The 26504-nt window shown below is 41.3% G+C and overlaps 2 protein-coding genes across 8 annotated transcripts in view; one reads left to right on the forward strand and one right to left on the reverse strand.

The window, feature by feature from the left end:
* Positions 1 to 26504, forward strand: part of LOC132832539 (trafficking protein particle complex subunit 3-like) — a 196706-nt gene that overhangs the window by 48151 nt on the left and 122051 nt on the right. For 4 of the 7 annotated variants that reach the window (XM_060850660.1, XM_060850644.1, XM_060850652.1 and 1 more), the window contains exon 5: positions 9945 to 9998. The exons of 1 other annotated variant lie outside the window; for it this stretch is intronic. In XM_060850660.1, coding sequence (XP_060706643.1) covers positions 9945 to 9998 — 54 coding nt within the window. Of the gene's footprint in view, positions 1 to 9944; positions 10216 to 12213; positions 12234 to 26504 lie in introns of those variants that run through there. 2 more of the 7 variants (XM_060850667.1, XM_060850629.1) reach the window with 2 other exon arrangements.
* Positions 15450 to 21439, reverse strand: LOC132832529 (calcium homeostasis modulator protein 6-like). The gene is made up of 2 exons (XM_060850616.1): positions 20606 to 21439; positions 15450 to 18510 (listed from the first exon to the last, which is right to left on the reverse strand). Exons 1-2 carry the CDS (start codon positions 21143 to 21145, stop codon positions 18085 to 18087), a joined length of 966 nt encoding a protein of 321 aa, XP_060706599.1. The 5' UTR covers positions 21146 to 21439; the 3' UTR covers positions 15450 to 18084.

The raw sequence follows: 26504 nt of genomic DNA on the forward strand, positions 1-26504 counted from the left end.
AGCCTGAAGTGGAGCAACATTAACAGAGAGCTGACTGCCTACCCTGCTGTGCAACCAAAACCAAACAATATAAAAATGAAAGAAACAAATGGTGGGGCCCAAATTCTTTAAAAAGGTAGGGAAGAGCAAGTGCAGCTGCAATTAGAGATAGTGCTTCAACTCGATTAAATTTTGAACAGCTAAAAATTTCCAAACCACAACAGGAAACGTACGAATGTATATGCACAGGAGAGGGAGCTGATTTGTGGTAAGGGTCATGAATTACATTTTCTACTCATCTCTCTTACCTGTATATAGTAAATAGTGTAAAAGGAAAGCTAAAGACAATTAAGGCAAATAAAGTTAAACTAAATTACTAGTAAATTTCAAGGTTTGGCAGGGCAGCATGCAGGAATAAAATATCAGTCCTGTTGCATACAGAAATTATGGATAGAGCCAGCCAATCAAACCTTCAAGCCTGTTCCACTATTCAAGCTGATCATGGCTGATTATCCAACTGTTATTACTTTCTTCTCATCGTTTTCGATCTCTTTAGCCCTAAGAACCATACCTAACTTTTTCTTGAAAACATTCAATTTTTTTTATCTCACCTGTGTTCATGGGAGAAAATTCCACAGGCTCCCCCTCTCTGGGTGAGGACATTCCACAGGCTCCCCCTCTCTCTGGGTGAAGACATTCCATAGGCTCTTCCCCCGCCCCGGGTGAAGGAATTTCACAGGCTCCCCCTCTCTTGGTGAAGAAATTACATAGGCTCCCTCTCTCTCTGGGGAAAACATTCCACAGGCTCCCCCTCCCTCTGGGTGAAGACATTCCACAGACTCACCCTCTCTGGGTGAAGGAATTCCACAGGCTCACCTTCTTTTGGTGAAGGAATTCCACAGGCTCCCCCTTTCTCTGGGTGAAGACATTCCACAGGCTCCCCCTCTCTGGGGGAAGACATTCCGCAGGCTCCCCCTCTCTGGGTGAAAACATTTCTTCTCATTTCAGCTCTAAAAGAATTACCCCTTATCCTTAGACTGTGACCCCTGGTTCTGGGCTAACCAGTCATTGAGAACATCCTTCTTGCATCTATTGTGTTTAATCCTGTTAAAATTTTATAGGATTCTATAAGATCCCCCCTCATTTTCTAAACTCCTAACCAATCTAGTCTCTCCACATATTTGAACCTGACATTCCAAAAATCAGGTGAACCTTCCTTGCACTCCCCTTCAAGCCAGAACATTCTTCATCACATGAGAAAACTAAAACTGCACATATCATTCTAGGTGTGACCAATGTCCTATACAATTGCAGCGAGACATCCCTTCTCTTGTGCTCAAATCCTCTTGCAATGAAGAGAATGTTATGTACTTATCTTATGTTTTCTTTACTGCCTGCTGCACCTGTGTGCTTACTTTCAGTGACTAGTGTACAAAGGCACCCATGCCTCATTGCATCTTCCCATTTCCCAATCTACCTCCATTCAAATAATGACTGTCTGTTTTTGTAAGTGGATAACCTCACATTTATCTCCATTATACTGCATCTGCCTTGTGTTTGCCCACTCACTCAACTTGTTCAAATCACTAAAGATTCTTTTCATCCTCCTCACAGCATACCCTCCCACCCAGCTTTGTGTTGTCTGCACATCTGGAGGTGTGGTGCATAATTACTATATCTAATTCAATAACATATATTAAGAATACCTGAAGTTCAAGCACCGATTCCTACCAGTTACTGCCTGCCACTCAGAAAAAGACCTGTTTATTCCCACTCTTTGTTTCCTGCCTGCCAACTAGTTCTTAATCCATTTCAGTGCGCCATCTCCAATCCCAAGCACTTGAGCTTTGCATGCTAATCTTTTATGTGGGACCTAGTCAAAAATCTTCTGAAAATCCATGTAACAACAACAGTGCCTCCCCCATACCCACTCTGCTGGTTACATGCTCAAAAAAATCTCCAGCAGATGTGTCAAGCATGACCTCCCCTTCATAAATTCATGCTGATTCTGTCTTGTCACTATCTTCCAAGTGCTCGGTTGTTACACCTTTTATAATGGACTTCAGCATTTTTCCCACTGGTTATTTCAAGCTAACTGGTCTGTAATTCTGTTTTCTCTATGCATCCCTTCTTAAATAGTGGAGCTACATTTGCTGCCTTCCAATCCATAGGAACTGTTCCAAAAGCACAGAATTTTGGAAGTTTGACCACTAGAGAATTTACTTTTTCCTTAAGTACCCTGGGGAGGGAGTGGGGGGTGGGGGGGGGGGGTTATCAGGCCCCTGGGATTTATCTGCCTTCAATCCAATTAGTTTCCCCAACAGTACTTCCCTATTAATATTAATTTCTTTCAATTCTTTCTGTTAGGCTCTGCCCCTCATACTTTTGGAATGTTATTTTGTATTTGTGAAAATCGAACTAAAGTACTTAATCAGTCTGTCATCTCTTTGTACTGGTCCCAATGACCCAGAATCAGAAATCCCTGCCTGTGCAATATATCTTCAGTCATGTGTTCATCCAATATATCTTAGAAGGATCCAAAATAGCCACTCGGCCAAAGGAAATGTTTCCTGGAATTCATCGATATCAGCATAAAATACAAGAAGAAGAGTGAGGATCTGCTGAAGTTATATAGAACATGAATTGGATCATGGCTGGATTATTGGGCAGCACGGTGGCACAGTGGTTAGCACTGCTGCCTCACAGCGCCAGAGACCTGGGTTCAATTCCCACCTCAGGCGACTGACTGTGTGGAGTTTTGCACGTTCTCCCCGTGTCTGCGTGGGTTTCCTCCGGGTGCTCTGGTTTCCTCCCTCAGTCCAAAGATGTGTGCGTCAGGTGAATTGGCTAAACTGCCCGTAGTGTTAGGTAAGAGGTAAATGTAGGGGTATGGGTGGGTTGCGCTTCGGTGGGTCGGTGTGGACTTGTTGGGCCAAAGGGCCTGTTTCCACACTGGAAGTAATCTAATCTATTATGTACAGTTTTGGGACCCACATTTTTGCAAGATGTGATCACATTAGAGAGAATGTGGAAGTGGTTTACAAGAACAGTCCCAAAGATGAAAAAATTCAATTCAAGATAGATTCGAGAATGCAGAATTGTTTCCCTTGGTAAGGATAAGGTTAGGAGCAGATCTCATAGAAATTTTCAAAACTTGGAGGGGGTTGGATACAGTAAATAAGGAGACATTGTTCCAATCCTTAAAAAAGGATTGTGAACCAGAGGACATATATTTAAAGTGTTAAAGATTTAAAGGAAAGAAGTAAACACAAGGTTGGAAAAAACAATTTTTTTTCCCACAGCGAGACGTTAAGGTCCTGAACACACTGACTGGAAATGTTGGGGAAGTAACATCAATTGAGGCATTCATGAGGACTTAAGGTGATTATTAAATAGGAACAATGGGCAGGGTTACAGACAAAAGAAAAACACAGGATTGGCACAAAGCCAACATGATCAACTAGCTGATGCCCAAAGGGCCTCTTTCTGCAGCTTAACAATTCTGAGGTACTGAAAAGGATATCAGAGAACTAAACCCAGTTATGGGCTGACAGGTGGAGGATGCCACACATGTCCCAGTTGAGGTTTGTAAGGAGCCAGTCTCTAGAAAGTTCAATGTCACTGTGATCTTCAGTGCCAGAGGCATAACACTGTCTCCTAATCCACCTTGTTTTACAGTTGCCTGCAATAAGTGGCAAACGCAGGTGATGGTCTCCCTAGGCATGTGAAGATATCGCCAGCACTGCCTTTCACCTATCTTTTGATAGACTTTCTTTTGGTACACTACTCGACAGTGCTCGAAGACTCTGGTTCACCTCTTTGGGAACTTTTTGATCATCTGCACTCCTGTACTCTAAACCATATGTATCTGATCTTGCTAGCAACATGCATTCCCCCTTCTTTGCCTCTTCCTTTCCCTTAACCTCAGCAGTGCTGGTATAGCTGCTGGGATAAGTTGGCAAACATCACACAGGGAACTCATGATCTGGATAAATGTGAGATTAGCTATTTTGGTCAGAGGAATTGAAAGACAACTTATTATCTAACAGGTGAGAAACTTCAGTGTGGGATCTTGGAGTCCTTATACATGAATCACAGAAAGCTAGTTTGCAGGTACAGCAGGTACTAAGGAGGATAAATGGAATTTTGATGTTTATTGCTAAAGGAATAGGCTATAAAAGTGAGGAAGTATGTTCTGTAACTGTACAAGGCATTACTAAAACAGTGCCTGGTGAATTGTGTACACCTAGGTCCTGTATTGAGGAGGGATACAATTGTATTGGAGTCAGTTCAGAGGAGGTTCATTGGATTGACTCCAGAGATGAGGGATTTGTCTCAGGAAGAAAGCTTAAGTAGTTTAGGCCTGTACTCTCTAGAGTTTAGGAGAATGAGAGTAAATCTATTTGAGGTACTTATGTACGTGTTAAAAGGGATTGACAAAGTAAATGTAGAGGGGACATTCCCTGCTTTGGGGAGATCTAGAAAAAGAGATCATAGTTTTAGGACAATGGGTCAGCAGATTCAAAACAGAGATGAGGAGAAATTACTTCTCTCAAAAAGTCATGAGTTTAATTCACTATTCCAGAGTGTGGTGAATACCAAGACCTTGAGTAAATTTAAGGAGAAGATAGACACATTTTTAATCAGTAATGGGTCAAAGGGTTATGGACGGCAGGCAGGAAAATGGGGTTGAGGGTGAGATGAGATCAGTCATGATCATGTGAAATGATGGAGCAGACTCGAGGGGCTGAATTGGCTATTCCTGTTGCTAGTTCTTATGTTCCAAATTCTACATTGCCAGTTACCCTGATGTAAAACTTTCACTGCCTTCTGAGGCAGAGAGTTCCAAAGGTGCACAATCCTCTCATAGATGGAAATTCTCCTCATCATTGTACATGGCCTTCTTCTCTCCTTTGACATCCCCTCTGTCCTAATCTTCAACCTCCCTTTGATAATTGGCCCTTTCACTATGTCGCTTGATATTCTTAATATTGCTCAATCCCACTTCCACATAGATTCACATGCCCAGTCTTAGCCTTTTACAAGTGTGTGTTCAATTCACCAGCTCTGTTTTACGCCATATTTTTTACTCCATATAGAGCATATCCAATTATTCCATTGGCTTTTCCTTCTAAATACGGAGCTAATAGCTTTCCTGTTCACTGTTCCCCTATCACTGTGTCTCTCTGTCAGCATCAGTTTCCTCTCACTAAAGGTCAGGGTCCTACAAGCGCCATAACAACAAATACCATTTAAGTTCCATTCTTTACCTTTGTTTCCTACCTAACCACCTTCTTCTGAGGTGAGCCCCTTTTAGAGTAAAGCCCCATTTGCCTCAGTCAGTCTGTTTTGCTGGCATCAGTTAGGGCAGACCTTTTGACTATTCAGATTTCATTTCTTGCATTATAGTCATAGAGTCATAGAGATGTACAGCATGGAAACAGACCCTTCGGTCCAACCTGTCCACGCCGACCAGATATCCCAACCCAATCTAGTCCCACTTGCCAGCACCAGGCCCATACCTCTCAAAACCCTTCCTATTCATATACCCAGTCAAATGCCTCTTAAATGTTGCAATTGTACCAGCCTCCAACACTTGCTCTGGTAGCTCATTTCATACACGTACCACCCTCTGCGTGAAAAGGTTGCCCCTTAGGTCTCTTTTATATCTTTCCCCTCTCACCCGAAACCTATGCCCTCTAGTTCTGAACTCCTGACCCCAAGGAAAAGACTTTGTTTATTTATCCTATCCATGCCCCTCATAATTTTGTAAACCTCTTAAGGTCAGCCCTCAGCCTCCGAAACTCCAGGGAAAACAGCCCCAGCCTGTATAGCCTCAACCTATAGCTCAAATCCTACAACCCTGGCAACATCCTTGTAAATCTTTTCTGAACCCTTTCAAGTTTCACAACATCTTTCCGATAGGAAGGAGACCAGAATTGCACGCAATATTCCAACAGTGGCCTAACCAATGTCCTGTACAGCCACAACATGACCTCCTTACTCCTGTACTCAATACGCCGACCAATATAGGAAAGCATACCAAACACCTTCTTCACTATCTTATCTACCTGCGACTCCAATTTCAAGGAGCTACGAACCTGCACTCCTAGGTCTCTTTGTTCAGCAACACTCCCTAGGGCCTTACCATTAAGTGTATAAATCCTGCTAAGATTTGCTTTTCCAAAATGCAGCACCTCGCATTTATCTGAATTAAACTCCATATGCCACTTCTCAGCCCATTGGCCCATCTGGTCCAGATCCTGTTGTAATCTGAGGTAACTCTTCGCTGTCCACTACACCTCCAATTTTGGTGTGATCTGCAAACTTACTAACTGGACCTCTTATGCTTGCATCCAAATCATTTATGTAAATTACAAAAAGTAGAGGACCCAGCACCGATCCTTGTGGCACTCCATTGGTCACAGGCCTTTAGTCTGAAAAACAACCCTCTACCACCACCCTCTGTCTTCTACCTTTGAGCCAGTTCTGTATCCAAATGGCTCATTCTCCCTTCATTCCATGAGATCTAACCTTGCTAATCAGTCTCCCATGGGGAACATTGTCGAACACCTTACTGAAGTCCATATAGATCACATCTACTGCTCTGCCCTTATTAGTCTTCTTTGTTACCTCTTCAAAAAATTCATTCAAGTTTGTGAGTAATGATTTCCCTCACATAAAGCCACATTGACTATCCCGAATCAATCTTTGCCTTTCCAAATACATATACATCCTGTCCCTCAGGATTCCCTCCAACAACTTGCCCACCACCGAGGTCAGGCTCACCGCTCTATAGTTCCTTGGCTTGTCTTCACCGCCCTTCTTAAACAGTGGCACCATATTTGCCAACCTCCAGTCTTCCGGCACCTCACCTGTGACTATTGATGACACAAATATCTCAGCAAGAGGCCCAGCAATCACTTCTCTAGCTTCCCACAGAGTTCTCGGGTACACCTGATCAGGTCCTAGGGATTTATCCACCTTTAACCGTTTCAGGTTAAAGCACTTCCTCCTCTGTAATCTGGACATTTTGCAAGATGTCACCATCTATTTCCCTACAATCTATATCTTCCATATCCTTTTCCACAGTAAGTACTAATAAAAAATATTCATTTAGGTATCACCCCAATTTCTGTGGCTCCACACAAAGGCCTTGTGCTTAAGAAATGTAAAGAAGACTGCATATGACTGAGACTTCTCTTGAGCTGGTGTACATAGTCAGGCATTATTCCTTTAGCATTCATACAAAGAGAAAGCATGGTCATGAAAGAGCAAAGTTACTGAAGAAGTTTTCACTCACCAGAACTTGAAAGGAGTTACCCCATCAGGCATATTCCTCATAAAATAGTTGAGTCTGTGAACAAAGTTGCTTCCTATTTTTGCCCAACAAGCTCCATCCATGAATATAATTCCAACAGGCTGGGTGTTACTGAACACTCACAGAATGCTGATAAAACAGAAGATGTTCCTGACCATCAGGTTTGGGATAGATGTCCTATTTGAAAGGTTCTGAAAAGTGAATACCAAATTTAACCTGGAATCAGAGGACCTCCATGATTTTCGCTTCCCCAGTCCCCAACGCCTTATCTTCACGATGGACATCCAGTCCCTGTACACCTCCATCCCCCATCACAAAGGACTCAAAGCCCTCCGCTTCTTCCTTTCCCGCCGCACCAACCAGTACCCTTCCACTGACACCCTCCTTCGACTGACTGAACTGGTCCTCACCCTGAATAACTTCTCTTTTCAATCCTCCCACTTCCTCCAAACTAAAGGAGTTGCCATGGGCACCCGCATGGGCCCCAGCTATGCCTGTCTCTTCGTAGGATATGTGGAACAGTCCATCTTCCGCAACTACACTGGCACCACCCCCCACCTTTTCCTCCGTTACGTCGATGACTGTATCGGTGCTGCCTCGTGCTCCCATGAGGAGGTTGAACAGTTCATCAACTTTACCAACACCTTCCATCCCAACCTCAAATTCACCTGGACTGTCTCAGACTCCTCCCTCCCCTTCCTAGACCTTTCCATTTCTATCTCGGGCGACCGACTCAACACAGACATCTACTATAAACCGACTGACTCCCACAGCTACCTGGACTACACTTCCTCCCACCCTGCCCCCTGTAAAAACTCCATCCCATAATCCCAATTCCTTCGTCTCCACCGCATCTGCTCCCAGGAGGACCAGTTCCAATACCGTACAGCCCAGATGGCCTCCTTCTTCAAGAACCGCAGATTCCCCCCAGACGTGATCGACGATGCCCTCCACCGCATCTCCTCCACTTCCCGCTCCTCCGCCCTTGAGCCCCGCTCCTCCAACCGCCACCAAGACAGAACCCCACTGGTTCTCACCTACCACCCCACCAACCTCCGCGTACAGTGTATCATCCGCCGTCATTTCCGCCACCTCCAAACGGACCCCACCATCAGGGATATATTTCCCTCCCCTCCCTTATCAGCGTTCCGCAAAGACCACTCCCTTCGTGACTCCCTCGTCAGGTCCACACCCCCCACCAACCCAACCTCCACTCCGGCACCTTCCCCTGCAACCACAGGAAATGTAAAACTTGCGCCCACACCTCCTCCCTCACTTCCCTCCAAGGCCCCAAGGGATCCTTCCATATCCGCCACAAGTTCACCTGCACCTCCACACACATCATCTATTGCATCCGCTGCACCCGATGTGGCCTCCTCTACATTGGGGAGACGGGCCGCCTACTTGCGGAACGCTTCAGAGAACACCTCTGGGACGCCCGGACCAACCAACCCAACCACCCCGTGGCTCAACACTTTAACTCTCCCTCCCACTCCACCGAGGACATGCAGGTCCTTGGACTCCTCCATCGGCAGAACATAACAACACGACGGCTGGAGGAGGAGCGCCTCATCTTCTGCCTGGGAACCCTCCAACCACAAGGAATGAACTCAGATTTCTCCAGTTTCCTCATTTCCCCTCCCCCCACCTTGTCTCAGTCTGTTCCCTCAACTCAGCACCACCCTCCTAACCTGCAATCTTCTTCCTGACCTCTCCGCCCCCACCCCACTCCAACCTATCACCCTCACCTTGACCTCCTTCCACCTATCACATCCCCATCGCCCCTCCCCCAAGTTCCTCCTCCCTACCTTTTATCTTAGCCTACCTGGCACATTCTCCTCATTCCTGATGAAGGGCTCTGGCCCGAAACGTCGAATTTCCTGTTCCTTGGATGCTGCCTAACCTGCTGTGCTTTAACCAGCAACACATTTTCAGCTTAACCTGGAATCAGGCATCTGAAATATTCCCCCATGTCCAATCACACGTCCCCATCCTCAAAGGCTCCGGGATGGCTTGGAAAATTCTGACCTTTATTTCTCTGGGTGTACATGATGTTTTGTTTATTTTGCTTGTGGGACATGGGGGTCACTGACTGAGCCAGCATTTATTGCCCATCCTTAGTTACCCTTGAGAAGATCGACTTTGACTTTGAAATTGCCACTCCAATTTCCAGTCCTGTGTAATCTCTCATTTGTTTTAATTTTTAATCCTCCAAACACATTTGGTAAGAATGTTGATAATTCAACAAATTCCAGATCTATCATTAAACATCTCACATTGATGTCAGTTCCCATTACCCACAGTGTACAGGAAGAATTCTTTTCCCAAGTGAAGTGTACTGAAAAATATCTATTTCACTGACTGGGCCACATGTTGACTACTCCAATGCATTAGCAATATGCTGACATTGTACTCTTTACTGTATGTGGTGCTCTCAAACCATTTGCAAAATGGTGAACTTCCTTCGAGTTTCTCCTGCTTTGCCACCATAATTTCATCTGAAAAGCAATTTATAAAGGTGAACGAACCTGCAATGATCCAGTAGCAAAGCAGGAGAAACCCTTCGGAGATTAACTCCTGTGCTGAAGGTCCAAACCAGATCTATGTTCTAAGTAATTGACAGAGCAACAATCTGTATTCCCAGGTTCGTTTGCAGGTGGATATTCAACTACTTCAGGACTTGGTGAAAGATGACAAGGTAACTGAAATAAGAATGAAGCTAATGAGAAGACACAAGGTTGTTCGAACAGTTGAGAAAGAGCAAAGATACTGTGGTGACACTTAAAAAAAGTTCATGTACCCACTGCTATGTCAAAATGTTAGATTCGTCTAGAAAATGCCATTATACATTTAAAAGCATGTTTTACCATTTACTCTTCAAAGCACCATCTTTAGCAATTTCAAGTGGACAACAATTATACAGTATACAACAATATCATTGAAAGAAGTCTCTGATTATTATCTTCTGGTTTGTCTTTATTTTATTTATGGTTTAATGATGTAGTAATAGTGAGAAAGGTCATGAGTAAATGCATACACAACAATTTAAAATTAGAATATAAATACTATGAGTTCAAACATACCAGTGATCAAGAGTTGAGCACTGTGTAAGATGCTCAAAAATCATGTTTGTTGATATATAGCTTTACTGCGTCTTTATATATAGCTTTAGATATCCATCAGATGGTTGTGAAGGGAAACTGTGTTAAAAGAGTTCATAGTAATTGTGTTAATGTCACCACAAATGTGTGAACTACTGTATTATAATACACATGTCATTAATATGCACAAAGTATATCCTATAATGCACAGACAACAGACTGTATTATTGATGAAGAATAAGCAACATTTCCACACTCCCTTTGAATTATGAAGTGCTCACCTTTATTATAAAAAAAATGTCTACTTTCACTATTACTTCTGAATAACTTATGGAGAAATTAATGCTGAATCTAAAAGGTTTGCAATATGATTAAATTTACTGAGGGCCCTTCATTTCCAGTGGAGAGGGTGTGTGAATTAGCCTGGATTTTTGTGAGGCAGGACTGATCTCCAGTTTTCTTCCCACTGAGATAGAACATTGTCTCCTCACACATTTACTGGAGTGTTTACCAGAAATGCTTTAACCAACAGGGACTAATTTCAATATAAACAGCAGTTAGGATTTAAGATCTTCTGATCAGGAAGTCATTCACTCTTGGTGTAGAGGAAAAGGATAATATTAATTTCCTTTTGGACCAGCAGCTTTTTATTACTCACCTCTGCCTCTTATATGCCTCCTCAAAGTGGTACTAAATTGTGTTAAAGCAGAAACCACATAAGTAGAAATGTATTCAAAACTGTTCTTTCATGGATATATTTTAATGCCATGCAGCGACTGGTATTCCCAATGTACAAAATTAAAACCCATTTTTTTTTAAAATGGTGCCAAGCTGTTAGGAAAGGTTATCAAAAGTGTGGGTAATGAAATTTTAATATGGTCTTAAGGGAAAAGAGTAAAATGGAGATCTTGATGGATTTAGGAAAAATTCTAAAGTGTGGCACAACTGCTAATATTGGGACAATTTGAGAGTGGAATTAAAAGAGCAAAAGAGTTTAGTGTGGATTTGTGGGTTGAGGGAGGTTATAGTGTTAGAGATAACTGAAGGATTTTTAATACAAGGGAAACAATTTTAAGCTTCAGGTTTTGAGAACATCAGAGCCAAGATAGTTCAGTGAGGACACAAGCTTGTGAGCCAAAATATGGACTTGACTTTTAGATAGGAAAGAGAAAAATGTAAAGGAATTGGTTGACCTAGGGCTTAGCAAGAGGAAACTGTGGCTCCTCCAAGTTGGGTTCTAAAACCTAGAGTCAAAGAGAGCAAGTCAGGTAGATGAGAGCCATACATGTTTATGTTCCATGTCAGCAAATGGAATCTAAGGAAACTGAAAATATTATGGCACATTGTCTTGCTGCAATTGAAAGATCTAGATATGTGGAGGCAGTTGCATTGGGTCAGACAACCATTGGGAGGCATGAAGGAAAATGGGATGTCAATGGTTCAAAGAATTCTGGAAGAGATTAGGAAGCAAGGAATAGAGGGAGAAAGAGAGAGAAGAGGAAGAAAGGGAGATTGGGAGAAAGAGGGAAAGAGAGAAAGAGAGAAGAAGGAAGTTGATAATCTGAAAGAGAGACAGGAAACATGTATTAATTTGTAGAATTGCAACTTCCATGACTGGGGTTTCCCAAAGTCAATGCAACACTTTTAAACCTGTGGTAAACCTTTTATCTGGAAATAGTACCATGAGGAAAATACACAATGTCTTTAAAATATTTGTGTAATCCGTAATCCTTTTTAAGAATGTTCGGAAGGGACCTTTAAGAATTTGCATCAGTTGTAAAAGGATTGATTGTAATTTTCTTTAATGATAAGCAATAATGATTCAGTCAAGACACAAACCATATGTTCACACAAAAGACAACTTTGAACAGGAGAACTGAAGGATGAAGCCATTCAGCGTCCAGATGCACTGAGAAAGTGTGCAGAGTCTGAGAGAGGAACTCCAAATCTTGTGTGAAGAGAAGCCAACCAAGTTCTTATGGAAGGGCTGGTGAAGTGCTTTTGCCTGAAACATCGATTCTCCTGCTCCTCAGATGCTGCCTGAACTGCTGTGCTTTTACAGCATCACGCTCTTGACTCTAATCTCCATCATCCGCAGTCCTCGCTTTCGCCAAGCTCTATGGAAAGGTCAGTCTTGTGTTTTGCAGTAAGAAGGAAACATAATCTCCCAAGGAAGCAATGGACAAGTGTGCTGAAAGAGACTGAGTCCTTAAAAAGTGTTTAGAGACACAAAGGAGCTGAGAGAGTGTATAAGAAACAATGATTGTGACCAGGATGCTGGTAGTTGATTGGTTGAAAAGGAACTTTGAAAAGCTATAGCATCATGACTAAAAACTTTCAAATTAGAGAGACAAAAACAGAAATTGCTGAGTTTAATTGTGTTCAGTTCTGAAGAAGGGTCACTGGACCTGAAACGAGAACACAGCTTTCTTTCCTCACATGCTGCCAGACCTGCTGAGTTTCTCCGGCAATTTCTATTTTGTTTCAGAATTCCAGCATCATAGTTCTTTGCTTTTTTTCCACAGGAGAGAGGGTTAGTGGATATGTATCATGATGATGCTCACTGTATTGAAGGGGTTTAGTTGGAATACACTTACTGGTGAATGCAACTTTCCGACCAAATAATTTTATTGTAAACACAATGAGATTGTCCATGATGTCATGCTTGTGAGAGGAGAAGTGTGGTTAATTGTGGTTTTATATGACATGTAATTCCTGTGTTGACTACATAAAGCAAAATGTATCTCTTTAGTTTAAGATCAGTTGTATGTATATCATATTTAATTTACATTCTTGCTGATTCAAGTTAAAGTTACAAAAAATGAAATCTTCTTGGTACTTTCTTCATTTGAGAGGTCCTTCAATATATTTTATTAATTTGGTTTAAGATTTCCCACAAACGGCGTTTGCAGCTTTGTGGTAGTTTTAAGAGAATCACTATTGTACCTTCTGACTTCATATTCAAATAACCTACTGACTGTTGGGAACTTAGAACAATCTCCTAAGCTCTGCTAATTAGGCCATGTGCACATTATCTTTTAGCTGAACATAACCACTTACTACCAATTGTGTAAAACAACTAGTCATTGAAGATATTTTCAGAGATGTTATTGCACGCCACTGGAGCAGGTAAGACTAATCTTAAGCCTCCTTGTTCAGAGATAGCGATAGTAGCACTGTAGGACAAGAGCTCCCACAAAGGCATTAACCACCACCACTTGAAAATGCAGACATAGGCTGGTGTATTGGTGCTGAATGTTTCTTCAGCTTTTTCTCAGGTTGGTGCACTTCATGTAAATGTTAAGTCTATGTGACCTTTCCATCACATTGCATTGTTAGGGCCCACTTTTTAACTAACACACTGGCCATGGTGTCAGCCTACAGGGAGGAGAGTAATTGAATTATTAATCAGTCTTTAGTTTTAATTACTTAGAGCACACTTCTCTTTATGTCCTTAGAATCAGCAAAGCATAGCTATTTAAAACAAATAGCATGTTGTCTCTTGTGATGACTCAGTGAATGTTGGCAGCACATTTACGTTATTATCTCATTAGGTCATTCTGACCAATTAAGATGATTCTTTTTATGCACTTAAGCTCCAAAGATGACAATGTTTTAAACAAAGAGTTTATTGAGGTCAGTGCAAATGACTACAGATGCTGGAATCTGTACTGAAAACAACAAATGTTGGAGATTTCAGGATGTCAGACAGCATCCATAGAGAGAAAGAAAGAAAGGGCTGTCCCCTCCACACTTCCCTTCAGCTCTGATGAAAGGTCATCTTGACTTAAAACATTAACTTATTCGCTCTCCATGGATGCTCTCTTAACTGCTTTGATCCCCAGCGTTTGTTGTTTTCAGCTTATTGAGGCCTGGTGGTATACTTACCCTGATTACTCAGGGGTTTCAAGAAAGCTCTAGAAAGAAAATAAACTACAAATGCTGAAAATCTGAAATAAAAGCAGGAAAGACTTCTCAGCATTGTTAGTGAAGAGCAAGATGAGATAGCATTCTAAGTAGGATTCTTCTTCAGAGTTGAATTAATCTAAAATGTGACTTTTTTGATGTTGATTAAATTGCTTAATGTTTCCAATATTTTCCATTTTATAGTGAGGAAGATTTCCCATTTTTTAATGACATTCCCTGGTACCTGAGTAGCTTGAGATAATTAGTTCAGTCTCAGAAACTTGGCATGGAATTTAATACCCTAGTGAATTTGATGATAGGTACTTAATCAGTTGGAATTAACCCATTCCACCTCAATCCCAATTATGTTCATTCTAGGAAGGACTATTAGTGACCAGCCACTTCCCTTGATGACAATTGACTTCATGAAAAGGGCAATTAAACCCATTTAAAGACCTCATTATGTCACCATTGCATTTAACATGGTTATGAACATGGGGTCCCGCACTGCTGGAAGCTTGAAAAGAAAACTCTGTTGGGTTGTTTGTGATCTGGAGGCATGTTGATTTTATCCATGCCCGATTAGAGAACCTGGCATCATTATGCAGGGAGTCTTGTTAAGAACCACTCCTTACCATTGCTGCTGACACGCCCATGTCCACATCACTCACACCCTACATTTTCTTTGCCATCATCACTCACACCTGTGTAGGATCCATTGCAAGCCCAGCTGAGTTAGGTATAGTACCGGCAGAGGTCAGTAATAAAAAAAACTCTGGTCTCTACTTAATCAGAAACTCAGCTGGAGCAATGTCCACCATCTAGTGTGCCCACCACTGACTGGCCAATGCCTGGATCGGGCAATGACCAAGGCCCCAGCATCTCCATCTCCATCTTCATTAGATAAGTGACCTTTCATTTGGAGCTGTTTATGTCTGACTGTTTCACAATGTCACATGTTGGAGGGCAATGGGCGATGCACCAAAAATAATGTCTCAGAAATATAAAATGAAAAATCATGTATCAAAATTCTTTAATCATTTTTATTCAGCTTAAAACATTAAAAAAAATGCATATTTGCAGTAAATATTCTTTTAAAAATAGCTTATGCTTTATTCCAAATTAACTGAAACATGTTTTCTCTTTTAGCATAATTCTTGTGATTTCATAAATGAACATATAGCAGTTAAACTGGTTGTCAATTAAATGCAGATGAGAGCTGGAACATATATTCTATAGCATATACCAACTAATAAAATTTCATCCATTAAATAATGTGCTGGATTTACCTTCTTCATTCATAGATGTCATGCATTAATAAATTAAATAGTTATACTCCTAGACAAATGTTGATATTCTTTACTTTTTTGTCACTTTTACCATAGAACATTACAACACAATACAGGCCCTTCGGCCCTCGATGTTGTGCCGACCTGTGAAACCAACCTGAAGCCCATCTAACCTATGCTATTGCATTTTCATCCATATGTCTATCCAATGACCATTTAAATACCCTTAAACTTGGCTACTCTACTACTGTGATACCTTGTTATCTGATAGGATAATAGGGTATGAGTTTATGATATGTCAAGAAAAATAAGAATATATTAAATGTAAGAATATTGAAACTTTAAGTTTGAGTTGACAATTGTCAGGAACCCCCTAAGAGGCACCCCATTATGTTGTCACAAGTTCATCAGAAGGGATAGGGAAGAAGTCATGTATAAACACTTGTACAAATTTTAGCAGCAGACTGGGAGTAGATCTGAGGATATTCCCAGCCACTGACATCTCTTTACCAGTATATCTTAAATCTATTTTGCATTATAAATATATAGATATCTATTTAAATAAGTCTTTTGTTTTATTCTTGGTTACTGATGTTCCTCACTATAGTAGAATTTTTAAAGTTTTATTTATCCTTGAAAATATACAATAATATCTTTACACTTGTATCAATAAAAATATCAATGACATTTTCTCTTATTAAAATTATACCATTATAAAGCTTTATTTCAACATAAAAGTTGTTAAAGGAGACAAAAGGTGCTAGAAATGTTTGTGCATTGAAAGGTCCCAGCCAAATTTTATCTTCTGGGTCTATCCTTCTTGAACATTCAAGTTAAATTATGTTGGTGGTTCTGTGGTTTCAAAATGAATCCACTTGCTTAGTAATTTGTGTCAGACAATAATGCATCAGCTTCCCATTTTACATTCTCTTTGGTTTTCATTTCCATTGACTTCAATCAGCTCTTACCCAGGAGAAATTATACCTGCAACTGATGTGAACCCATGGCCCCTAAAGAAGATTTCAAAATTAAATTGTAGGATGTGAATGTTGCTGTCTGGTCAGCATTTGTTGCCCGTCCCCAGTTACCCTTTGGAAGGTGGTAATGAGTTGCCTTCTTGAAACTCTTGCAGTCCATGTGCTGTAGGTAGGCCCTTAATGACATTAGGAAGTGAAATCCAGGATCTTAACCCAACAACAAGAAATGGCAATACATTTCCTAGTAAGGATGGTGAGTGGAGTGGAGGGAAGCTTGCAGGTGGTGGTGTTCCCATTATATCTGCTGCCTTTGTCCGTCTATTTGGAATTGGTCATGGGTTTGTAAAGTGCTACTTAAGGAACTTTGGTGTTCGTACACACAGCTTCTACTGGGTAGTTGAGGGAATGTATCCTTCTAGATGTGGTGAGAATTAAGTGGTCTGCTTTGATGAAAAGCTTCTTGGGTGTTGTTGAAGCTTCATTCATCCAGGCAAGTGGTGAGTATTACATCCAACTCCTGACTTGCACCTAATAAGTAGAGCTTTGAGGAGTCAGGAGGCAAGTTACTCGGTGCAGACCTACACTGATATGTCAATGTTATATATCATATTATGTAATTGTGTAAGTAAGGAATATGATCTGTATTATCATTATTTGGCAATGCTCCTATTACATTAAAGGCTTACAACTTTTTAGTCTGTGGATTGCATACAGAATAAACTTGGGAGTTCTAGAAACATGATAAATCTAGATATCCCTGGTAAATTGTTTTGATTTAGGATATATCGACAATAGGGCATAAGTAGTAAAATTATCCTATTCCAAATCTTCAGAGCAATAAATTCAAACAGAAGAAACTAATAATTTAAGAATAAGAAGTGCAAATTGGATGATGTCAGGGTTCTGAACAGCCCTAGCTCTGACTTTCATTCTCTTGAACCTAGCTTCCTGCGAGGAGTGTGACAAATCTATCCTAAGTTATCCTGAAATATTCCTTCCAAAACACACTGGCAGCGAAAGCAGAGCTTCTGTAAACTGTATCAGCTACTGCTTTTCAAGCATTAGTAATGCTATTTAACATTCAAACTTGGATTACCAAGAACTAGTGGTTAGATGAGGATTAAGAGATGTACCTATATAAAAATGTGCTTCCAATATGTTTTCCTTCATGAAGAGATAAACCCTCTAAAATTCTCTTGAGTCCATTACCATGAAGACAGCTATGACTCGCTCGTCTCTGGTAGACCTCGTAGCCAGTATAGGTCAAATGACAAAACTGGTCCTTAATACAATGCATTACTTACATTTTCAATAAAAAAAGTATGCAAGTGTATAAAATATATAAAAAGTAACAAAAAATTGCACATAGAACCTTATGTGTTGTTACATGTCCAGACAGAGGAATCAAATGTAAATATTGTAACATAACTTTGATACACAAGTGTAAAAACACCACATATTTCAGGCTATGTGGAAGTCTTAGAAATATTGCAGTTACCCTTGCCAAATTTTCAAACATGGCTGTCAACAGAATTTTTATTACCATCAACAAAGTCCAGTACAGCAGGCACATCCATGTGAATAGTGGAGGTGGATGTGCGGGTATTGTCGGCCTTCCTTTCCGCATATTTGTGTATTGTGCTATAGTATTCTTCCGTTCTGCTGAACGAGTATAGAAGGGAAATCTCTTCCCATGCTGCTCTGTTTGGGGTTCTTATGTCTTGTGGTCCTTCGGAATTGAAGAAACTCATCAGATTCCTCTCTGCCAATTCTTTAGCATGCTCCGCTGACTTCTGTTCAAACAACTCATTCTCCTTTACTTTGTACATTTTCCAAAACTGCAATTGCAGAAAGCTGACAGGAGAATAACAACGTAAAATGCAAGTAGAAGCCAGAGTGAAAACCACGATAGCTGCTATCAGGCTCCATCCAAGGACCTGTGTGCAAGAAGATAAAATATGCTTCATATTCTCATTGTACCAATGTATTAAATCAACAACTGTTCCAGTGTATAAAGTTTATCTCCACCAAATTCGACATTTGAAACTGCTGTTTGAAGTAAAACCAATTGATAAATATAAAGTATGAAAGCATTAAGAGAATCTTGAGTGGGGTGTAATGAGGAGAATTGAGTCTAGAGGATCGTAAAGCTCCTATTGAACCCTTCCATCTAACCCTGTTGACAAAGAACCATTGATTTCTTCCTATGGATAAGCATCATAATACCTAGGTAAGAAATCTAACTGCAGACAACTTGAAACTAATTTCTATGTTAGTTATTAAAAAAGATATTATAATGTCAGCCTTATTTTAACTATCTAATTAGTACCCTTGCACAAATTGTGCCATTCTACGAGGAAACTGAAATGCTACAAATTTCCTTATGTGAGAACTTTTTTTTAAAAAAACCTGAAATTGGTACTTGTGGAACAATTGCCATTCAACGCAGGATTAATCAAATGTGTTCACATCTGGTAGTACTTGCAAATTCTGCCTGATAAAAATGTTCCAATATTTCAGAAGGACAAGATTCTGCCAGTTCTTACAAATGCAAGTTAAGAGGAATTGAACAGAGAGGAAGAATGGCAGGAATTCAGGATCAGCCAGCACAACAAATTTCTTTCCGGTTTTGAACACAACAAAGTCTAGAAACTGAGAACAAGTGACAGCACATTGACAATGACAGGCTTTTTAAGATTAGTGTCAGTGGAAGAGTTGCATTGTTAGCAGTGCCTCTGAGCACAACAAAGAAAAAGGCTTCTCATTCTGACCTGACCATTTCATCATTTCATACCAAGACTGCTGCCACTATATACAAATTCCAAATGGATGTTGCAAACCATAATTTTATCTGTTTGTTTGTCTCCACAATAGACATGTAATCTTGACCATCTTAATGTAATACGCAGTTATCACAGTTATCAATATTAATAAAGTTTAATCAAAAAACCCAAAAAACACTGTGGATGCTGGAAATCAGAACAAAATCTGAAATTGCTGGTAAAGCTGGATGAACTTCAGTTATGAAGAAGGGTGACTGGACCTGAAATGTTAACTCTGCTTTCTCTCCACAGATCCTGCCAGTCCTGCTGAGTTTTTCCAGCAATTTCCATTTTTGTTAATAAAATTTAAGCTTAAACTACTAAAGGTCTCAAACAGCTGAAGATTCCTAGCCTTTTCTGATTTTATGAATAATTTAGATAAAAGTATTTGGATAGGAAACTGATATCCCTTTTTCTTTGTTGACTTAATGCTCATGGGGCTAATGTACTTCATTTACTATGTGGTTTTTAATCATTACTGAAAGCATTCCTGGAAATGTATTGAAGCTTTTGCCTGAACAAAAGTAATTAAGTATTGAAATGAAGCATGCACTGGGTTGGTGGTCACTTTAATTTTTGAGTTTCTCCCAAAGGATAATTTCGTAGGTATAAAGAAGTGAAACAAAAACACAGTGAAGTCCAAAGCTATATCTATAGTAGTGACTATCCTGTGAATTTATATTGGAAGGTGTGGAGAATGTTTTAAAAAAAAGATCAAGCAGCCTTCAATTGATTTAAACGATAAACATCTTCAAGCCAAAGAACTACAAATGTTGGAAATCAGAAGTGAAGTCAAGTTGAAGAAGGGTCACTGGACCTGAAATGTTGATGCCTGCTTCCTTTCAAAAGATTCTGCTACTCCGGATCAATATTCATCTCAGACAGAAGTACAGAATATGCTATACTATCTCTTATACTGGAATGGGATTTTAGACAAACCAAATCTTAAGGGAATCCAACATCCCCTGGCCCCACCCCCAATCTAGGACGGGTTGAGGCATGTTGTCTTCTCATTCATGGCCCTATCTCATACTTGACAATCTAATCACTTGACACCCTCATTCAATTTGCTGTCATATTGAGAGTAATAGTAAATGTAATAAATGCACAATTCCCTTTGGCTAAACACAAAAGTTTTTATACAATGTTGTATCGGTCGACAGAAGAAAGTAAAGCTACCACAACATATGACATCCAAAGTCTATCTTACCTGAGACTGTGCATGTAGGGTGAGACGAATATCTTCCTGCATTGGCAGAGGCAATGTTGAATGACCACAAGGCAGTTTAAAAAGACTGGATTGACAGTCACTGGATTTGTTGTTGCAAAGTGTTTGTAACAGGTATTGACTGTGGTAGCCACACATACCACATTCATAGAAATTGCCATTCAGCAATGCAACAGAAATCCATGTTATGGGAGCTACTAAAGCACCCACTGTGATTTGCAGAAAAATCTTTATACCACGGCAGATGATTGTTTGAGAGCAATGCTTTACTTGGTTGATGCAACAGCCAGTACATAGCTTCCAGGTTCTGCTACTTACGAAGTATCCCAGTAAAAATAATACCAGGGCTGGGACGAGAAGAAAAACCATACTGTAGGCAAAGTTCCAAGAATTACAGGGACAACTGAACACAACAACAGAGAATAGCTGTTCTCCCCCAGCTGTTGCTAAGGCCAGAAAGCTATATCCTAGAGTAGCATGCTGTTTCAGAACTAAATTCAACACTGTCCTATATTTCTCCATCTCTACAGTACGCGTACTAGCACTAAATGACAGTTGATGCAACTTCCTTTCAGACGTTTTCAGAGCACCTCATAAATAATTTATATCAAGTGTTCACTGGTGGTGACCATTTATGGGAAAGGGGCTGAGAAATGAAACCAAATCTAATTAAAAAGGAAAGTACTGCAGCGTGTGATATGCCTGCCAAACAGTCCTTTGATAATTGACTCCAGACTTCATCCTGTGCAAGTGCCAGAAGACACTGTGGGTCTGGGCTTAGAAACTGCTCATGTTCCCGACACACTCTGGGAATCTCCCAAAATATCTAATCGCATTCCCGAGCTGTTTAGAATGTAATCAGTTTATTCATAGAACCCTTACAATAATAGCTTACATAAGCTTTCCCTTACATAGCTTTGAGGCTATCTTTTAAATACATTTACTGAAAGGTTTGTGCGAAGATTTATAGCTCGGGTGCTCGTTGTTGTGGTTCTATTAGCCGAGCTATAAATCTTCGCACAAACCTTTCAGTAAATGTATTTAAAAGATAGCCTCAAAGCTATCTTTTTGTTGCAAACGTTTCATCCCCTGGCTAGGCGACATCATCAGTGCTCTGGAGCCTCCTGCGAAGCGCTTCTTTGATGTTTCTTCCGGTATTTATAGTGGTCTGTCCTTGCCCCTTCCGGGTGTCGGTTTCAGCTGTCCGCTGTAGTGGTTGGTATATTGGGTCCAGGTCGATGTGTTTGTTGATGGAGTTTGTGGATGAATGCCATGCCTCTAGGAATTCCCTGGCTGTTCTCTGTCTGGCTTGCCCTATGATAGTAGTGTTTTCCCAGTCGAATTCATGTTGCTTGTTGTCTGAGTGTGTGGCTACTAGGGATAGCTGGTCGTGTCGTTTCGTGGCTAGTTGATGTTCATGTATGCGGATTGTTAGCTGTCTTCCTGTTTGTCCTATATAGTGTTTTGTGCAGTCCTTGCATGGTATTTTGTAAACTACATTAGTTTTGCTCATGTTGGGTATCGGGTCCTTTGTTCTAGTAAGTTGTTGTCTGAGCGTGGCTGTTGGTTTGTGTGCCGTTATGAGTCCTAAGGGTCGCAGTAGTCTGGCTGTCAGTTCTGAAACGCTCCTGATGTATGGTAGTGTGGCTAGTCCTTTTGGTTGTGGCATGTCCTCGTTCCGTGGTCTATCTCTTAGGCATCTGTTGATAAAGTTGCGCGGGTATCCGTTTTTGGCGAATACCTTGTATACGTGTTCCTCTTCCTCTTTTCGCAGTTCTGGTGTACTGCAGTGTGTTGTGGCTCTTTTGAATAGTGTCCTGATGCAGCTTCGTTTGTCTGTGTTGGGGTGGTTACTTTCATAGTTTAGGACTTGGTCTGTGTGTGTTGTTTTCCTGTGTACCCTTGTGGTGAATTCTCCGTTCGGTGTTCTCTGTACTATCACGTCTAGGAATGGGAGTTGGCTATCCTTTTCTTCTTCTCTCGTGAATTGGATTCCTGTGAGTGTGGCGTTGATGATCTGGTATGTTTTTTCTATTTCCGTGTTTTTGATGATTACAAACGTGTCATCGACATATCTGACCCAGAGTTTGGGTTGAATTTGTGGTAGGGCTGTTTGTTCTAACCTTTGCATAACTGCCTCTGCTATGAGTCCCGAGATTGGTGATCCCATGGGTGTTCCGTTGATTTGTTTGTATATCTGATTGTTGAATGTAAAGTGTGTAGTGAGGCACAAGTCCAGTAGTTTAAGTATGCCGTCTTTGTTGATAGGTTCCGCCTCCTGTTTTCTGTTCTGTATGTCCAATAGGTTGGCTATTGTTTCTCTGGCTAGGGTTTTGTCAATCGAAGTGAACAGTGCCGTCACGTCGAATGAGATCATAGTTTCTTCTTTGTCTATGTGTGTATTCCTGATGACGTCCAAGAATTCCTGTGTTGATTGTATGGAGTGTTTGGATCCGCTGACCAGGTGTTTCAGTTTCTGTTGAATTTCTTTGGCCAGTTTGTATGCTGGTGTCCCTGGTAGTGATACTATGGGTCTGAGTGGGATGTCTGGTTTGTGTACTTTGGGTAGTCCATAGAATCTGGGGGTGTTGTTGCTTTCCGGTTTCATTCTTTGTAGGTCAGCTTTGGTTATCTGCCCGTTTTTTTGTAGATTCTTTAGTGTGTTATTTATTCTATTGGTGAGTTGTGGTGTGGGGTCAGAATCCTTCATTTGGTAGGTGTGGGTATCTGCGAGTAGTTGTTGTGCTTTTTTGATGTAATCTGATTTATCTAGGATGACCGTCATTCTGCCTTTATCTGCTGGTAGTATGATTATGTTCTTATCGTTTCTTAGTGCTTTCAGTGCTTTCCTCTCCTTGGTGTTGAGGTTATGCGTTTGTCTTTTTCTTATCATCATAGGTACGACCGTTTGTCTCACTGTTTGTTGTGTCTCTTCTGTCAGTCCATTGTTCCTGAGTATGCATTCTAGTGCTGCTAGGAAGTCTGCTGTCTTGGCATCCCTGTGGTTGTAGTTGAGTCCCTTGGCCAGTATAGTTCTTTCCATGTCTGTGAGCTGTCTGTGGGAGAGGTTTTTAACCCAGGTGTGTGTTGTAGTGTCCTCTTTTTTGTGTGTTAGTTTGGCCATTTTTTCTTTTAGTGCCGTTTTTTTTGCGGTGTGTTGTCCTGTTCTGTCCTAAAGTCGTTAATTTCAAAAACCACTAATCATGAATGGACCCGGACCATAGAACAGGCTGTCACTATAGGACAGAACAGGACAACACACCGCAAAAAAACGGCACTAAAAGAAAAAATGGCCAAACTAACACACAAAAAAGAGGACACTACAACACAAACCTGGGTTAAAAACCTCTCCCACAGACAGCTCACAGACATGGAAAGAACTATACTGGCCAAGGGACTCAACTACAACCACAGGGATGCCAAGACAGCAGACTTCCTAGCAGCACTAGAATGCACACTCAGGAACAATGGACTGACAGAAGAGACACAACAAACAGTGAGACAAACGGTCATACCTATGATGATAAGAAAAAGACAAACACATGACCTCAACACCAAGGAGAGGGAAGCACTGAAAGCACTAAGAAACGATAAGAACATAATCATACTACCAGCAGATAAAGGCAGAATGACGGTCATCCTAGATAAATCAGATTACATCAAAAAAGCACAACAACTACTCGCAGATACCCACACCTACCAAATGAAGGATTCTGACCCCACACCACAACTCACCAATAGAATAAATAACACACTAAGGAATCTACAAAAAAACGGACAGATAACCAAAGCTGACCTACAAAGAATGAAACCGGAAAGCAACAACACCCCCAGATTCTATGGACTACCCAAAGTACACAAACCAGACATCCCACTCAGACCCATAGTATCACTACCAGGGACACCAGCATACAAACTGGCCAAAGAAATTCAACAGAAACTGAAACACCTGGTCAGCGGATCCAAACACGCCATACAATCAACACAGGAATTCTTGGACGTCATCAGGAATACACACATAGACAAAGAAGAAACCATGATCTCATTCGACGTGACAGCACTGTTCACTTCGATTGACAAAACCCTAGCCAGAGAAACAATAGCCAACCTACTGGACATACAGAACAGAAAACAGGAGGCGGAACCTATCAACCAAGACGGCATACTTAAACTACTGGACTTGTGCCTCACTACACACTTTACATTCAACAATCAGATATACGAACAAATCAACGGAACACCCATGGGATCACCAATCTCGGGACTCATAGCAGAGGCAGTTATGCAAAGGTTAGAACAAACAGCCCTACCACAAATTCAACCCAAACTCTGGGTCAGATATGTCGATGACACGTTTGTAATCATCAAAAACACGGAAATAGAAAAAACACACCGGATCATCAACGCTACACTCACAGGAATCCAATTCACGAGAGAAGAAGAAAAGGATAGCCAACTCCCATTCCTAGATGTGATAGTACAGAGAACACCGAACGGAGAATTCACCACAAGGGTACACAGGAAAACAACACACACAGACCAAGTCCTAAACTATGAAAGTAACCACCCCAACACAGACAAACGAAGCTGCATCAGGACACTATTCAAAAGAGCCACAACACACTGCAGTACACCAGAACTGCGAAAAGAGTAAGAGGAACACGTAAACAAGGTATTCGCCAAAAACGGATACCCGCGCAACTTTATCAACAGATGCCTAAGAGATAGATCACGGAACGAGGACATGCCACAACCAAAAGGACTAGCCACACTACCATATATCAGGAGCGTTTCAGAACTGACAGCCAGACTACTGCGACCCTTAGGACTCATAACGGCACACAAACCAACAGCCACGCTCAGACAACAACTTACTAGAACAAAGGACCCGATACCCAACATGAGCAAAACTAATGTAGTTTACAAAATACCATGCAAGGACTGCACAAAACACTATATAGGACAAACAGGAAGACAGCTAACAATCCGCATACATGAACATCAACTAGCCACGAAACGACACGACCAGCTATCCCTAGTAGCCACACACTCAGACAACAAGCAACATGAATTCGACTGGGAAAACACTACTATCATAGGGCAAGCCAGACAGAGAACAGCCAGGGAATTCCTAGAGGCATGGCATTCATCCACAAACTCCATCAACAAACACATCGACCTGGACCCAATATACCAACCACTACAGCGGACAGCTGAAACCGACACCCGGAAGGGGCAAGGACAGACCACTATAAATACCGGAAGAAACGGTCGGCGGCACGGTGGCACAGTGGTTAGCACTGCTGCCTCACAGCACCAGAGACCTGGGTTCAATTCCCACCTCAGGCAACTGTCTGTGTGGAGTTTGCACATTCTCCCTGTGTCTGTGTGGGTTTCCTCCGGGTGCTCCGGTTTCCTCCCACAGTCCAAAGATGTGCGGGTTAGGTGAATTGGCCATGCTAAATTGCCCATAGTGTTAGGTAATAGGTAAAATGTAGGGGTATGGGTGGGTTGCGCTTCGGAGGGTCGGTGTGGACTTGTTGGGCCGAAGGGCCTGTTTCCACACTGTAAGTAATCTAATCTAATCTAAACATCAAAGAAGCGCTTCGCAGGAGGCTCCAGAGCACTGATGATGTCGCCTAGCCAGGGGACGAAACGTTTGCAACAAAAACTTCCAGCTCGGCGAACAGAACCACAACATTTACTGAAAAATGCAATAGCTTCCATTTGTTATCCTTAGCATCATAATGAAGATTGACCATCACACTGCATGGGTGGCCAAACTATTTATCGGACAAAAATTGATTAGCCACTTTAACACTGCTGTGTGATTTCATTTTTACAATGATTTCATTTTTGATCTGGGAAATATTCAATATTG

This window comes from Hemiscyllium ocellatum, chromosome 3 (genome assembly GCF_020745735.1).
Source record: "Hemiscyllium ocellatum isolate sHemOce1 chromosome 3, sHemOce1.pat.X.cur, whole genome shotgun sequence".
Classification (NCBI taxonomy): domain Eukaryota; kingdom Metazoa; phylum Chordata; class Chondrichthyes; order Orectolobiformes; family Hemiscylliidae; genus Hemiscyllium; species Hemiscyllium ocellatum.

Coding starts and splice junctions, on each gene's coding strand:
- LOC132832529 (XM_060850616.1), bottom strand. CDS start 21,145: ATGGAGAAATATAGGACAGTGTTGAATTTAGTTCTGAAACAGCATGCT. Junction 18,511..20,605: donor CCCTACATGCACAGTCTCAG/GTAAGATAGACT, acceptor TCTTGCACACAG/GTCCTTGGATGGAGCCTGAT.